At 50.3% G+C, this 13,394-nt stretch overlaps 1 protein-coding gene across 1 annotated transcript in view; it reads left to right on the forward strand.

The window, feature by feature from the left end:
* WWC1 (WW and C2 domain containing 1) overlaps positions 1-13,394 on the forward strand; it is a 146,355-nt gene that overhangs the window by 128,996 nt on the left and 3,965 nt on the right. The window contains exons 18-21 of the mRNA XM_012655765.1: positions 1,713-1,845; positions 3,129-3,293; positions 8,598-8,690; positions 12,614-12,847. Of these exons, the coding sequence (XP_012511219.1) occupies positions 1,713-1,845; positions 3,129-3,293; positions 8,598-8,690; positions 12,614-12,847 (625 nt within the window). The remainder of the gene's footprint in view (positions 1-1,712; positions 1,846-3,128; positions 3,294-8,597; positions 8,691-12,613; positions 12,848-13,394) is intronic.

Consider the following 13,394-nt stretch of genomic DNA (forward strand, 5'->3'; position numbering starts at 1 on the left):
ACAACCCAATTTTTGAAGGGCTGAAGATTCTAACAGACACTTCACAAAAGAAAATAGTCAATAAATGCATGAGGAGTTTCTCAGCAAGAAAATGCAAACTATGCCGGGCACAATAGCTCATGCCTGTAATCCCAACACTTTGGGAGGCTGAAGAGGGAGGATTACTTGAGCCCAGGAGTTTGAGGTTTGAGCCCAGTGAGCTATGATGATGCCATAGCACTCCAGCCTGGGCGACAGAGTGAGCCCCTGTCTCAAAAAAAGGAAGGAAGAAAGAAAGGAAATGCAAATTAAAGCCACGATAAGATACAAGTGTACAGCCAGTAGAGTAACTAAATATAAAGACTGACAAAACCAAGTGTGCGTGAGGAACTGGAGCTCTCACAGGATTGCTGGTGGGAATGTAAAATGTCAAAACCACTTCGCAGAAACAGCTTGTCAGTTTCTTAAAAGGGTAAATTTGTATATATTATATGACCCAGCAATTCTGCTCTTTATATGTCTGTGATAGGCTGAATTGTGTCCTCCCGCACCCCAAATCCATATGTTGAAGCTCTAACCCCCAGTACCTCAGAATGTGACTGTATTTGGAGACAGGGCCTTTAAAGAGGTGATTACGTTAACACGAAGCCGTTGAAGTGAGAGTGGGCCCTAATACAGTCCGCCTGGTGTCCTCACGAGAAGAGGAACTCTGGACACACAAAGAGACACCGAGGTGCGTGTGCACAGAGAGGACCATGTGAGAACGCGGTGAGAAGGCAGCCATCTGCTAGCCACGGTGAGAGGCCCCAGGAGAAACCAAAGCTGCTGACACCTTGATCTTGGGCTTCCAGCCTCCAGAACCGTGAAAAATAAATTTCTGTTGTTTAAGCCACCCAGCCTTGTGGTCTTTCGTTTTGGCAGTCCTTAGCAGACAAACGCAATATCCAAGAGAAATGAGAACCTATATCCACATAAAAACTTGTACATGAATGTTCATGGAAGTTTTATTCATAATTGCTAAGAAATGGAAGCAATCCAAATGTTCGTCAATGATAAGTAGCTAAACAAGTTGCAATACATCCATCCAGTGGAATATTAGTGATAAAAAGGCATGAACAGCTGATACATGCAGCATCACGGATGAACTTCAAAAACGTTACACTGGCTGGGTGGGTGGCTCAGCCTGTAACCCTAGCACTCTGGGAGGCCAAGACAGGAGGATCACTTGAGCCCAGGGGTTTGAGGTTGTGGTGAGCAGAGATGACTCCACTGCACTCTAGCCTGGGCAACACAGCGAGGCCATGTCTCCAAAAAAAAAAAAAAGTTATGCTGACAGAAGCCAGAGACAAAAGAGCATATATTGTCTGATTCCATTTATATGAAAGTCTAGAAAAATCTAATCTGTAATGACAGATTATCAGTGGCTGCCTGGGGGTTAGAGGAGATTTACTGGGAAAGGGTATGAGGGAATTTGAGGGGGTACTGGAATGTTCTATGTCTCGAATATGGTAGTGATTACACAAGTGGGTACATTGGTCAAAACTCGTAAAACTACACGCTGAAAATGCATCTTATTGTGTATAAATTATACCTCACTAAAATTGTTGGTTTTTAAAAAAATACGTCCTCCATCAAGAAAAGGCTTGGAAGCCCTGCCTGGGATGCCCTTAAAGGCAGGTGAGCAGGCGCAGAGTAGCTTCTGGGTGGGTAGTCAAAGCGCTTTGTCATCACAGGAGGTATGAGGAGGCCAGTGAGATCGAGGCAGCAGCCGAAGAGGGAGAGGAGGAGGAGGAAGAGGAGGAGGTCGAAGAGGAAGTTTTCACCGAGAAAGCCTCGCCTGACATGGACGGGTACCCAGCATTAAAGGTAGGGAGGGCTGGGGAGACGGAAGGTCTGTCTTGGGGAAATAGCCTTCAGTCCTTGAGCTGCAGCAGTCAGATAGGCTGGGAGATAAGTCCTGTCCTCCAGCATCCGGGGACAAGCCCTGAGAATGGAGTGACCCGCAGTGGGTTGTACAGGAGTGTCCCTGCCTGGACTTTGGGTCATCTCGGTGACAGTAAACCAGGAGAGGCTGACTCCTCCCTCTCTTCTCTTCTGCCCTCTGCGATTTCCCTGTTTTCTCTGGACAGAACTCAAGCCTTGCGGTGAGATGGGTTTTGGTTCAAGTCCTGGCCCTGCTGCTCCCCACATGGGTAGTCTTTAGTCAGATGACTTCATCCCTCTCTGGCCTCCTTTTCTTCATCTCTAACCTGGGCACGATAATACCAGCCTTGCAGACAGGTTCTAGGCTCAAAGTAAAGTGAGTCTGCATTTGAGGAGTCCAGGGAAGTTCCTTTCACCCCCTGCTTCCCTGCTGCACTAAGGTTACATGTCGTAACAGGGTTTATTCTCCATGGACATCTAGATCCGGGACTCCTGGAACTACAGCACCTGTCGTGTGTGAGCAGGGCACGTGGGCTGGGGCTGCAGGTGGCGTACTGCACAAGGCGCCTGGCCAAGGGGTGGGGAGAGCTGCAGTAGAATCTGGGTCCTTCTTCTTACTCCTCCACACCAAGGGGGCATCATTTTGCAATTTCTCCAGCTGGGGTGGGCATCTTTTCTCAAAATTATGCAAAGGCACTATTTAGGCTAACAAAGGTCCTGCATTTAGGCATTTTTGCGTATCTGTTACTGGTGACTCTTGTGCATGGACAGTAGAAAACCTGATGGTCTAGTTTGAAAAACAAGACTTGCTGGTTGTCTCCATAATTCCAGGAAAGTGTCTGTAGTTCTTGGCCAGGGCACCGGAGACCTGGGGTGCAGTTCGTCAAAATGTGGTTGGTACATAAATCTTGAGGGTGCGATGTGCAGGACGTTGGTGTCTGAGGGGCCTCTACTGCTGACGTGAGTTTGTTTGGGGACTGAATGTGCGCCTGCTACCCCCCAAGCACACATGCCATGGGGGAACGGGGTCGGTCCTCCCAGCCTTGGGTTCTATCCTGGCCACACCGGGCTGAGTTAATCTGGCAGGGCTGGAGCTGAGGAAGCCCCAGCTGTGTCTGCAGGCAAGAGGCGAGGTGACAGGAGTAGGGAGGAGCTGAGTGGTTGAGGGGTGGGTGCCTGAGACTCTTTGGGCACTGGTGGCCTCAAGGCTGTGACTTCTTCCTCAGGTGGACAAAGAGACCAACACCGAGACCCCGGCCCCATCCCCCACGGTGGTGCGGCCCAAGGACCGGCGGGTGGGCGCCCCATCCCCAGGGCCGTTCCTCCGAGGGAGCACCATCATCCGCTCTAAGACCTTCTCCCCCGGACCCCAGAGCCAGTACGTGTGCCGGGTAAGCAAACGCGTGGCACCTTCCTCCTCCCCCGGGCTGACGGAGAGCCTCTCACAGATCTGGGTACAAATCCGGATTACTCTCATGTCATTGGGCATCCCCTGGCAAGTTAACACTGCAGAGCCTGAGTTTCCTCAGGTGGAGTTCACAGACCCACTTCATAGCATTGTTTTAAATAAAGAAAAGGGCTGCATGCAGTGGCTCACACCTGTAATCCTAGCACTCTGGAAGGCTGAGGCGGGAGGATCGCTTGAGGTCAGGAGTTCGAGTCCAGCCTGAGCAAGACCGAGGCCTGGTCTCTACAAAAAACAGAAAAATAAGCTGGGCGTGGTATTGTGTGCCTGTAGTTCCAGCTACTCGGGAGGCTGAGGCAGGAGGATCTCTTGAGCCTGGGAGTTTGAGGTCGCAGTGAGCTATGATGATGTCACTGCACTCTAGCCTCAGTGACAGAACAAGACTCTGTCTCAAAAAAAAAAAAGGTGGGGGGAAAGGCTCAGTAACCAGTACTTGGTCAGTATTATCACAATTCCAACCAACTCACTTCCTCATTGGTCATACCCTGCCCTTCCCTTCTGCAGCCACTTGCTGAGATCGGATGGACACCTCCATGTCCCCAGGCGAGTGCAGGCGTGTCTTCCCCACCTCCAGGGCAACTCCAGTGTGCAGCCTGAGGTTGCAGAATGGCAACAGACCTATATTTTATTTGGCTTCAGGGTTTTCTTAATTGAACTTGTAACATTTAAAATTTTAAAAGGCAATTCAAAATAAAATTAAAATGGAGAAGTTTAACATAAAATTCTAGTTCCTCTTGGAACAAAGAGACTGTCTGCCACCAGGGGCCACACATTCTCTCACGGCAGCCACTGGCTGGCGCCGAGCAGTGCAGGCAGCTACCCTCAGATGCTGGGAGATGGTGGGCTTTCCAGTCCACTCTGGCCTCCACCTGGCCCTCTTTACCTGTCCCAGTGGTCCACCTGCTCTTTCCAAGCCCTGTAGTGGCCTTTGTTTCTTCACACCCTCACCTTGCTGTCCAATGTGCCTGCCCCTTCCTAGGCCGGCCCGCCCTCTACATGCACGGAGGGTGTGAGTACTTACAGAGTCTGAGGGGCTGTGCTGGTTGCTGGGGCTACAGGACCAGCCCCTGCTCCTGCCTTTGCACAGGATGGCATGGATGAGACATGGGTATGCCTTACCTGAGTCCTGGGCTCAAGCGATTTGTCAAAGCCTTCCTTCCTCTCACCATGTAAAGCCATTGAACAATAACTAGGGGCATACAGAGAATCTCCCTGGCTTATGTTCCAATAAGCGGTCACAGAAGGGGAGGCCAGTGGGACCCATCCTACATCATCCACCTGCAAGTACCTGACTATTGTTAGAGAGGGAGGGGAAGAGGAAGGGGGACTCTCAATATCTGAGTATTCAGCTTTCAAGGCCCACAATTATAAGATTGAATAGAGAAGCTCATTTCTTCATAACATGAAAATTTTACTAATTTACTGGCTATTTATCAATTCAGTCCCCATGAAAACATCCGCTGCAGTCCCATCCAGCACTAACATAAACCCCTCTCGTCTGCGTTAAATCTCTAGCTAATTATTTGAGCTTGTAAGCATTTGAAAAGATAATGCAGGCATGATGCGTGTCGGCTATCTTGCCAAGGGTACAGGATTTCCTGAAGTCACTGAATGTGATGTTGAGGGATTCCTAAATCACAGGTGAAGGATCCTGCAATTAAACCAGCTCACAACTGCAGCAGAGAAAAATCCAATCAGTGCTTCAAACGTGAATAATTTGAAGGACTTAGAAAAGCCCTTAAGATAATGGATAAAACCCTCTGTTTTCTGCAAAATTACTGCCTTTATGAACGTGCAGTGGAAATCAAACACAAAGAGAAGAATGTCACTCATCAAAAAAAATCACACCAAAAGAAATTAGTGTTTCATTCATTTTTTTAAAATCAGGATTAGAATGCAGTCGTCATTTTGTTACATGAGAAATATAAAATAGGGTAACCTTGGTGAAATGTTTCTCTTTTCCAACTAAAGACTTGAATGTTTTCCCCCCATGTTGACTGTAAAATTCTGGTCCCCTGTTTAAATGGATTTACTTTAAGTGGCCCTTTTCCGGAATTGGTATCCTCAAATAACAGGAAGCTCCAGTCCCACTTATTAAGCGTCTGTAACACACCAAGCACCACACTAGGCACTTCCCATATTTTATTATCTGCACCAGTTTCCAGCGCTGCAAGCCTATAAATTAAGAGATTCCCAGTCAATGGGGATCACGTGCCACATGTAAAAAGGGCCTTTCTTAGCAAAGTCATACATATTTTTTTATCTTTGCTTTCTAACTGGCCCACTTTAGTCCAGGCTCATCTCTTTCTTATAAAATCTTACCGAAGGCTACAGGAAGTAGCCAACAGTTTAACATCCCAAATGTTTTCCTATCATTTTCCCCTAAAACTCTGCAGGCACGCAGTCTGTCTCCCAAGGTACACCAGGCAACAATTTAATCCTCTGTTTTGCACCCACGAAGTGAGAAGGGAATACTGGGATGTGTTGTGTCTCCACCCCTCCTCCGCCACACAGCCAGCGCCATGTGTTCCCGTCTGACTGACAGCACTCCACTTCCTGCTTGTACCTGTCAGGCTTTTTCTTTGCAAGCAACAGAAACAATGTGAGCAGCATATGCAGGAAAGAAATTTTTTTTTTTTTTTTTTTTTTTTTTTTTTTTGAGACAGAGTCTCACTGTGTTGCCCTGGCTAGAGTGCCGTGGCGTCAGCCTAGCTCACAGCAACCTCAAACTCCTGGGCTCAAGCGATCCTCCTGCCCTCAGCCTCCCGAGTAGCTGGGACTTACAGGCATGTGCCACCATGCCCGGCTAATTTTTTTTTTGCTATATATTTTCAGTTGTCCAGCTAATTTATTGCTGTTTTTCTCTCTATTTTAGAGACAGGGTCTCGCTCTTGCTCAGGCTGGTCTTGAACTCCTGACCTTGAGCGATCCTCCCGCCTCGGCCTCCCAGAGTGCTAGGATTACAGGCGTGAGCCACCGCGCCCAGCCAGGAGAGAAATTTTTGGAAAGGAAAGTGAAGTAGCTCACGTATTCATTGGAAGGGTCTAGAACCAGCCTCAGAAGTCAGGTAGGAACAAGGGAGGCCATAGCACAGACGAAATCATACCACAAACCCAGTCAGGGGCCACCGCCACCGATGCTGCTGTAGAATATGGCCCCTAGCTGGCCCCGCCACTGCCTCCAGTGTGCAGTCTTGATGCCTCTGCCAGGTTCCTGCCACTGATAGCCACGGAATCTCTGGTGGCTGCTGCTGTTACTACCACTACTCATTAATAGTTTTTCCCCGAGATACCAACAGACATGGTACCTTTGTGGAACAAAAGAGAGAGTGGCCTATTTAAACCCAAGAGGCAAAGGAACAGAGAATTGGGTCTAACGAACCAGGTTGTGCTTCAAAGCCTGGGGCAGTTGCCTCCAATTGACAGAGCCTAGTCCTGTGCCTGTCTCTAGCTGCAGGGACGACTGTGAAAGCAGGGCTCTGCTACTTTCAGCTTCATTAATGGGAGGCGGGCTTTGTTTTCCCCAAAAGTCATAAGGTGGGGTTCTCCCACCCATACAATGGGATTTCAAATGCTAATCAGCAACATTCCTTCCCCCTACAAAAAAAAAAAAAGACACATTTTCTATTTCATCTAATCTTACACACAACCCTGCAAGGTGAGTTGTGTTAACCCCATTTCATAGATGCAGAAACAGAAATTTAAAAAGTCAAAGCGCTTTGCTTTGACTTCTGCAGGCCTGACGTCACACCTCTGGACAAAAGTGCCTTCTGTTGGGTGGCTCCCTGTGTCACTTGGTTAGTTTCCCTGGCTTGGGCACCACCACTGAACTGTAAGTCCATGAGTAGGGACAAACCATTACACGCCTGCAGCTCTCCTCAGCACCTGTGTGTTTATCTGCAGTGCGGCTGCACTTGTGGGAGGACCCACTTTGACCAAGTAGATACAGTCCTTCCAAAATGCTCATTCCTGAACTTGCTCCATGGGACTTGATATTATTTCCCCACTCTGCATCAGTTTCCGTAGCTCTGAATGGAAGTAATAACAAGGCAACAGTATTCTCTACCACGTCTGAGATGAAATGCATTAAAATATCTTTACGCTAGAGAACGTTAAATTCAAGGACTTAATGTAGCTTTCATCACTGTTTTATAACACAATTTTTAATGCTTAAACAACTACGACTAAAGGATCAGTTGTCCAATATCTGCCTCTGGTTGGGAGGACACATAGTCTGCAAGTGCCACCTTTGGATGAATATCATTATCATTAATAATTATTAATAACCACAGCAATGACGACACTAACAGCTTCTCAGGAGAGGCCTGCAGCAGAGAACTGACAGCTGCCAGACAAACAGGCACAGTGGCATTGGCCTGTGGTGGCCCCACCGACTTTCGAAATAGGACTCTCAAGGGAAGCTCCCACCCTCACTCACCTCCCAGGATGTGCTGTCACCCCAGCCCCTCTCTTCCGCGCTTCCCGGAAGGTGGGACACGCTCTCAGTAGAACAGCATCCCTTCTGGACCATGGCCTGATTTCTGGCCTTAGACAGGGAATATTAGCCCTCTGGGGGGAGTAGCAATAACTCTATGACCACAGGGATGCTGGTGGGGGGCGGTGGGGTCAGCACAGCCGTCCCTGAGCCTGTCTGCTCCATCTTCTCCAAGGATGCTGTGGTCCCTGAGGCTTTGCCTTTGAGCTGCCTTTTTGTTTTTTTTTTTTTAAATATATCAATCTTGACAGTGGCTCCATTTGAGCCAGTAAAGCTGGGCTCTGTGGGCACCAGGGAAGAGTCGATGCAAACAGCCCTTTGTGTACAAGGTCAAGGGGGTTGTATACCCTGGAGCCACCCTGCCTGGTGTCAAGCCCTGCTGTGCTGCTGACCAACTGGCCAGCCCTGGGCAAGTTCTGTAACCCTTGAGCCTCTGTCTCCTCGTTTGTGAAATGGTGATGTTCCCATCGCACAGGGTCGCTGGAGGGATTCGGTGGAATATTGCATCTCATTTAGCATCATGCAGATACTCACATGGAGATACAGCAGCGTGCATCATGCATAGTACGTGCTCGATGAACATTTGCTTATGAAGAGCAGAAAGGTCTGAATGAAGCCTAGAACCAGAAAGGAAAGACCAGGCTGAGTGGGGGAACCTGACCTCCCTCTGGGCCCCAGTGCTCCTTCCAGGATGCATTCTGACCACGCTTAACATCCCATGACTTTTCTCCTGCAGCTGAATCGGAGTGACAGTGACAGCTCCACTCTGTCTAAAAAGCCACCTTTTGTTCGAAACTCCCTGGAGCGGCGCAGCGTCCGGATGAAGCGGGTAAGAGAGTCACCTCGAAGCTTTTATGTGCCTGTCCCTCCCGCGTTTCCCCAAGCCCTGTGTCCTGCACACGCATCCCTGATGTCCGGCCACTTCTCCTCGGCCTCTGGTTTGAAGAAATGTTGCTCCTCCAAGCGTGATGGTATTTGCAAACAGAAGTTGTGTCGGCACTGGGGGAGGTGCCAGAGGGTAAATGTAACCTTATTATTACGACAAATAGGTTAGATGAGGAGTGTGCACACTGGGCTTGTCTTCCTGGGTAGAAATCAAACCAACCCAAGACGTCACCGTCACCAATCAGAGAACCTGATCCTAGGGCGCCTGCCTCATGCAAGGCTCTGCTCAGCGTGTCCTGTCGTCCCGCTGATGCAGCAGTTGGGTCTGGCGGCCCTCCCTGCCAGCAGAGAAGCTGAGTGCCTCCAAGCACCAGCTGGCTTCTCTCCGGCCAGATGGACGCAGACAGGGAGGAGGCCACAGGCTGCCCTGTAGAGAGGCCTCGCCTTTCCCGCCGGGCTGAGGGATCTGGGTGGGGTGGTGTCAGTAGGCAAAGGTGCAACTCCTGGTCAGGACTTGGACCGGTCAGGGCTGCAGGAGATGCAGAAGTGCCCTCCCCACTCTGGGCTTTCCAGGCGACTGTAAAGCAGTTCTGTCTGGTAAATTTGCAGAACCAGAATCTGGAGCCAGAATGTCAGAAAAAGAAAACGCAGAGAAAGGAGGAGAGAGAAAGCAAAGGGAAAGAGAGTATGGAGGGAGAGAGTGCTGACAGCCCTGTTAGGGGAAGGCCCCACCTCCCGCAGCCTGCCTACTGACCGCTGGGGTCTGGGCCTGGTCCACACCCCACCCCCGACCCCCCAGCAAGTGTGCAGAGGGAACCAGAGAGAGCGGGAGAGAGGGAGCAGTGCAGAGGAGGGTGCACAGGGAAGGGGCAGTGTGCTGGCTGTGGGAGAATGCGGACGTGGCCTCAGGGGACAGACTGACTGCCCCCTCTAGGACCTCTACCCCCACCGCATCTGCCGTAGCTGGCTGGTACTGCAATCTCTAGAGCACCAACAGTCACCCAGGGGGCTTATCGACAATGCAGATTATAAGGCCACACTCCCAGACAGTGTCATTCACTGTCATTTTCTAGTAACTATAAATTTTATAATAACAAGCTCCCGGGGGATTCTGGAGCAGGTGTTGCATGACCCACTTCTGCAGAGATGCCACTGCGGAACTCCTGCTTGCTCCCCCTGCATTTCCTACTGTTCCCTTCCAAGGCGGGCCCCACGGAAGTTCCCCCCCATCCCCCCACTTCCCCTTGCCAAGGGAACAACTAAGGGAGCTGCTGATGGTGGGTGTGAGCAACAGGAGAGTCCAGAGGCTGGACTGTGGCCCCTGGGCACTGCAGTCCTTGCCTCCTCTCACTGCCTGAGCAGCCTGAGCTGTGCTCTCTCCTGCAACCTGCCCCAGCAAATTCCTAAGACTGGGTATTGCTCAGAGCAAAGCAAAAGAATCTTCATTTGTTGCTCTGAGAAGTTGAGCCTCATAGATCACTCAGCTACATTTCCTTGACCCTGCCATTTGTAAGCACAGATCAGATGGTGTTCACCCTAGAAGAGCATTCCAGAACTTCTGCATTGAGCTGTTTCATATTCTTAATAGTATGCTCACCAGCCTTGCAAAGTGAGGATAGGTCTCATAGTAATGTTTCTCAGGCCATGTCTAAACTCTCTTTATTGATCATTGTGTTTATTTTCTATTGCTACAGAACAAATCACCACCAACTTAGCAGCCTAAAATATTACAAATTCTTTATCTCAGTTTCTGCTGGTCAGGGGCTTAGGCATAGGTTAGCTGAATCCTCTGCTCATGGTCTTAGCCAGCCAAAACCTAAGTGTTGACTGACTGCATCATCCTCATCTGGAAGTTTGAGCGCTTCCAGACTCCCTCCAATTTGTCGGCAGAATTTATTCCCCTGCGTTTTCTTGCTAGCTGCCGGCCGGGGGGCCATGCTCAGCTCCTAGAGATTACTCTCATGTCCTTGCTATGTGACTCTCTCTACCTTGTGCATCGCTTCTTCAAGGCCAGCAGAAGCAAAGCCTGGCCAGTCCATCCTTTAAAGCTGTGGCCCCCAACCCCCAGGCCATGGACCACCAAGGTTCATGGCCTGTTAGGAACCGGGCCACACAGCAGGAGGTGAGTGGCGGGCAAGCAAGTGAAGCTTCATCTGTATTTACAGCCGCTCCCCATTGCTCACATCACTGCCTGAGCTCTGCCTCCTGTCAGATCAGCAGTGGCATTAGATTCTCATAGGAACTCGAACCCCACTGTAAACTGTGTGTGCGAGGGATCTAGGTTTCACCCTCCTTATGAGAATTTAATGCCTGATAATCTGAGGTGGAGCTGAGGTGGTGATGCTAGCACTGGGGAGCGGCTGCAAATACAGGTCATCATTAGCAGAGAGATTTGACTGCACGGAGACCATAGTAAATCAATTGCTTGCAAACTCATCAAAACCCTATCACTGAGTAGCAAGTGACAATGTAATAACAATAGAAATAAAGTGCACAATAACTGTAATGGAATTGAATCGTCCCGAAATCATCCCCCTCCCCCTGGTCCATGGAAAAATTGTCTTCCATGAAACCAGTCCCTGGTGGCAAAAAGGTTGGGGACCGCTGCTATAACGGCTTACCTGATTAGGTCAGGCCCACCCAGGACAATCTTCCTTTTGATTAACTCAAAGTCGGTTGATTTGTGACCTAATCATGGGAGTGACATCTCATATTCACAGATCCCATCCACACTGAAAGGGAGGAGATTATGCAGGGCATGTCTGTTAGGGGTGGGAATCTTGAGGGCCTTCTTAGCATTCTGGCTCTTTAATCATTTAGTTATTGATTTTTAATCATTAGTGGGTTTTGATGGGAGGAGAGTTAATGATTGTATTAATCAGGATCTTTTACATACAGATAACTGAAGATAACCTAAACACAGCTTAAAAATGAAAGGGAATTTATTGTCCTACTTGATGGAAAAGTCCAGGACGTTGGGCTGCCTTCAGGCATGAATCAATCCAGGGTTGTAACAAAGTCATGAGGCCTCAGTCCCCCCTCTCACGGCACTGCTCGGTCCATGTAGCTTAATTCTTAAACAGGGTCGCCCCATCTGGTGGTAAATATGACCATGATCAGCCCCAGGTTTATGTCTTGCTGGCTTAGCAACCTCCACGTAAAGACATAGAGACTGTGTTTTTTTTCCGAGGTTTTCCACGGTGTGCGAGTTTTGTGTTTTTTTGTGTGGGCGTGTCATTTTCTGCTCTGGGCACACTGTTGTGATTTTGCGTGTGGCCGTTTTGCGGCGTTTTTCTCTCTGTTGTGGTGTGTGTGTGGGGCGGTGCGTCTCTCGGGGGGAGGTGGGTGTTCTGTGGGGGCCATCGGGGGGGTGTGTGTTGTGCACGCGGAGACCCTATATGTGTCTTTTAGGGTGTCACAGTGTGGGGGAGTGTGTGGCTTCTGCTCCCACGGGGAGGCAGACCTCCACTGAGGAAACAGCTTCAGGACAGGATGGTGGCAGGAACCCACCACGGAGAGCGTAAATCGGAGCACCAGCACAGTGCGCGGTCAGCCTAGCGGGGCCTGCAGCCGACTGCCGGGGGCGCGTCGGCTTTACCGCGTAAGCTCTGTGATTTGACCTCTGCGAGCCTATGCACAGGATAATGGTTGGGACCTCTTAGGGCTCTTGTGGAAATGCAATGAGGTCATGCCCAATAAATGTGAGCTGTTTAAGTCGGAGAGTTCAAGACAGGCTTCTGGGGCAGGGAGAGCCCCATGTTGAAGGCGTGGAAGCCCACAGAGAAACGAAGTGGTTATTTGGGGTTCAGGGAAGGCGTTGTGTGGCCCCCTGGGCGGGGCCCTCTCACGCCATCCCCACCCCCACAGCCTGCCTCCGTAAAAGCCCTGCGCTCTGAGCGCCTGATCCGCACCTCGCTGGACCTCGAGTTAGACCTGCAGGCGACGAGAACCTGGCACAGCCAGCTGACCCAGGAGATCTCGGTGCTGAAGGAGCTCAAGGAGCAGCTTGAACAGGCCAAGAGCCAAGGGGAGAAGGAGCTGCCTCAGTGGTTGCGCGAGGACGAGCGCTTCCGCCTGCTGCTGAGAATGCTGGAGAAGCGGGTGAGTGCGCCGGGGGGTGAGTGCCCCCGGGGGTGGGAGACCACGAGGAAGACAGGCCCTATGATTCCTGCCCTCAGACCCACTGAGTGCTCCAAGCGCTGCACATTCCCGTTGGGAAGAGGGATCCAGGTGTCCCTCTGCCTGTGCTACCTTATTGACCCTCCACCCGCTGTAAGGCCCATTCACTGCATACACAGACGCGTTTCTGCTTGCAAGTCCTGTTGCTCACGCATTTATTCGTCGTGCACTTCTTCATCAAACATATTGCGGACCTAATCTGTGCCGGGGCACAAATTTTAACTAAGCAAAGATAGGACACTGACCGCCCAGTGCCAGTCCAGGCAGTCCCACAGGGCAGCCTTCTCCAAAGGAGAGAAGGGCTGATTGCCAGCGGGGCTTTGTGCTGCCAGGGATTGCTCTGGAGTGCAAGCCTGCTGGCCCTCTGCCCTGCTGCAGTGAGTCTGAGGGATTGCAGGGTTGATCAGGGAGAAAAATAGAACGACAAAGTGGCAGGAACACACAGTTTTATTTGGACTGTGCTTTGACA

This window comes from Propithecus coquereli, unplaced genomic scaffold (assembly GCF_000956105.1).
Source record: "Propithecus coquereli isolate 6110/MARCELLA unplaced genomic scaffold, Pcoq_1.0 Scaffold483, whole genome shotgun sequence".
NCBI lineage: Eukaryota > Metazoa > Chordata > Mammalia > Primates > Indriidae > Propithecus > Propithecus coquereli.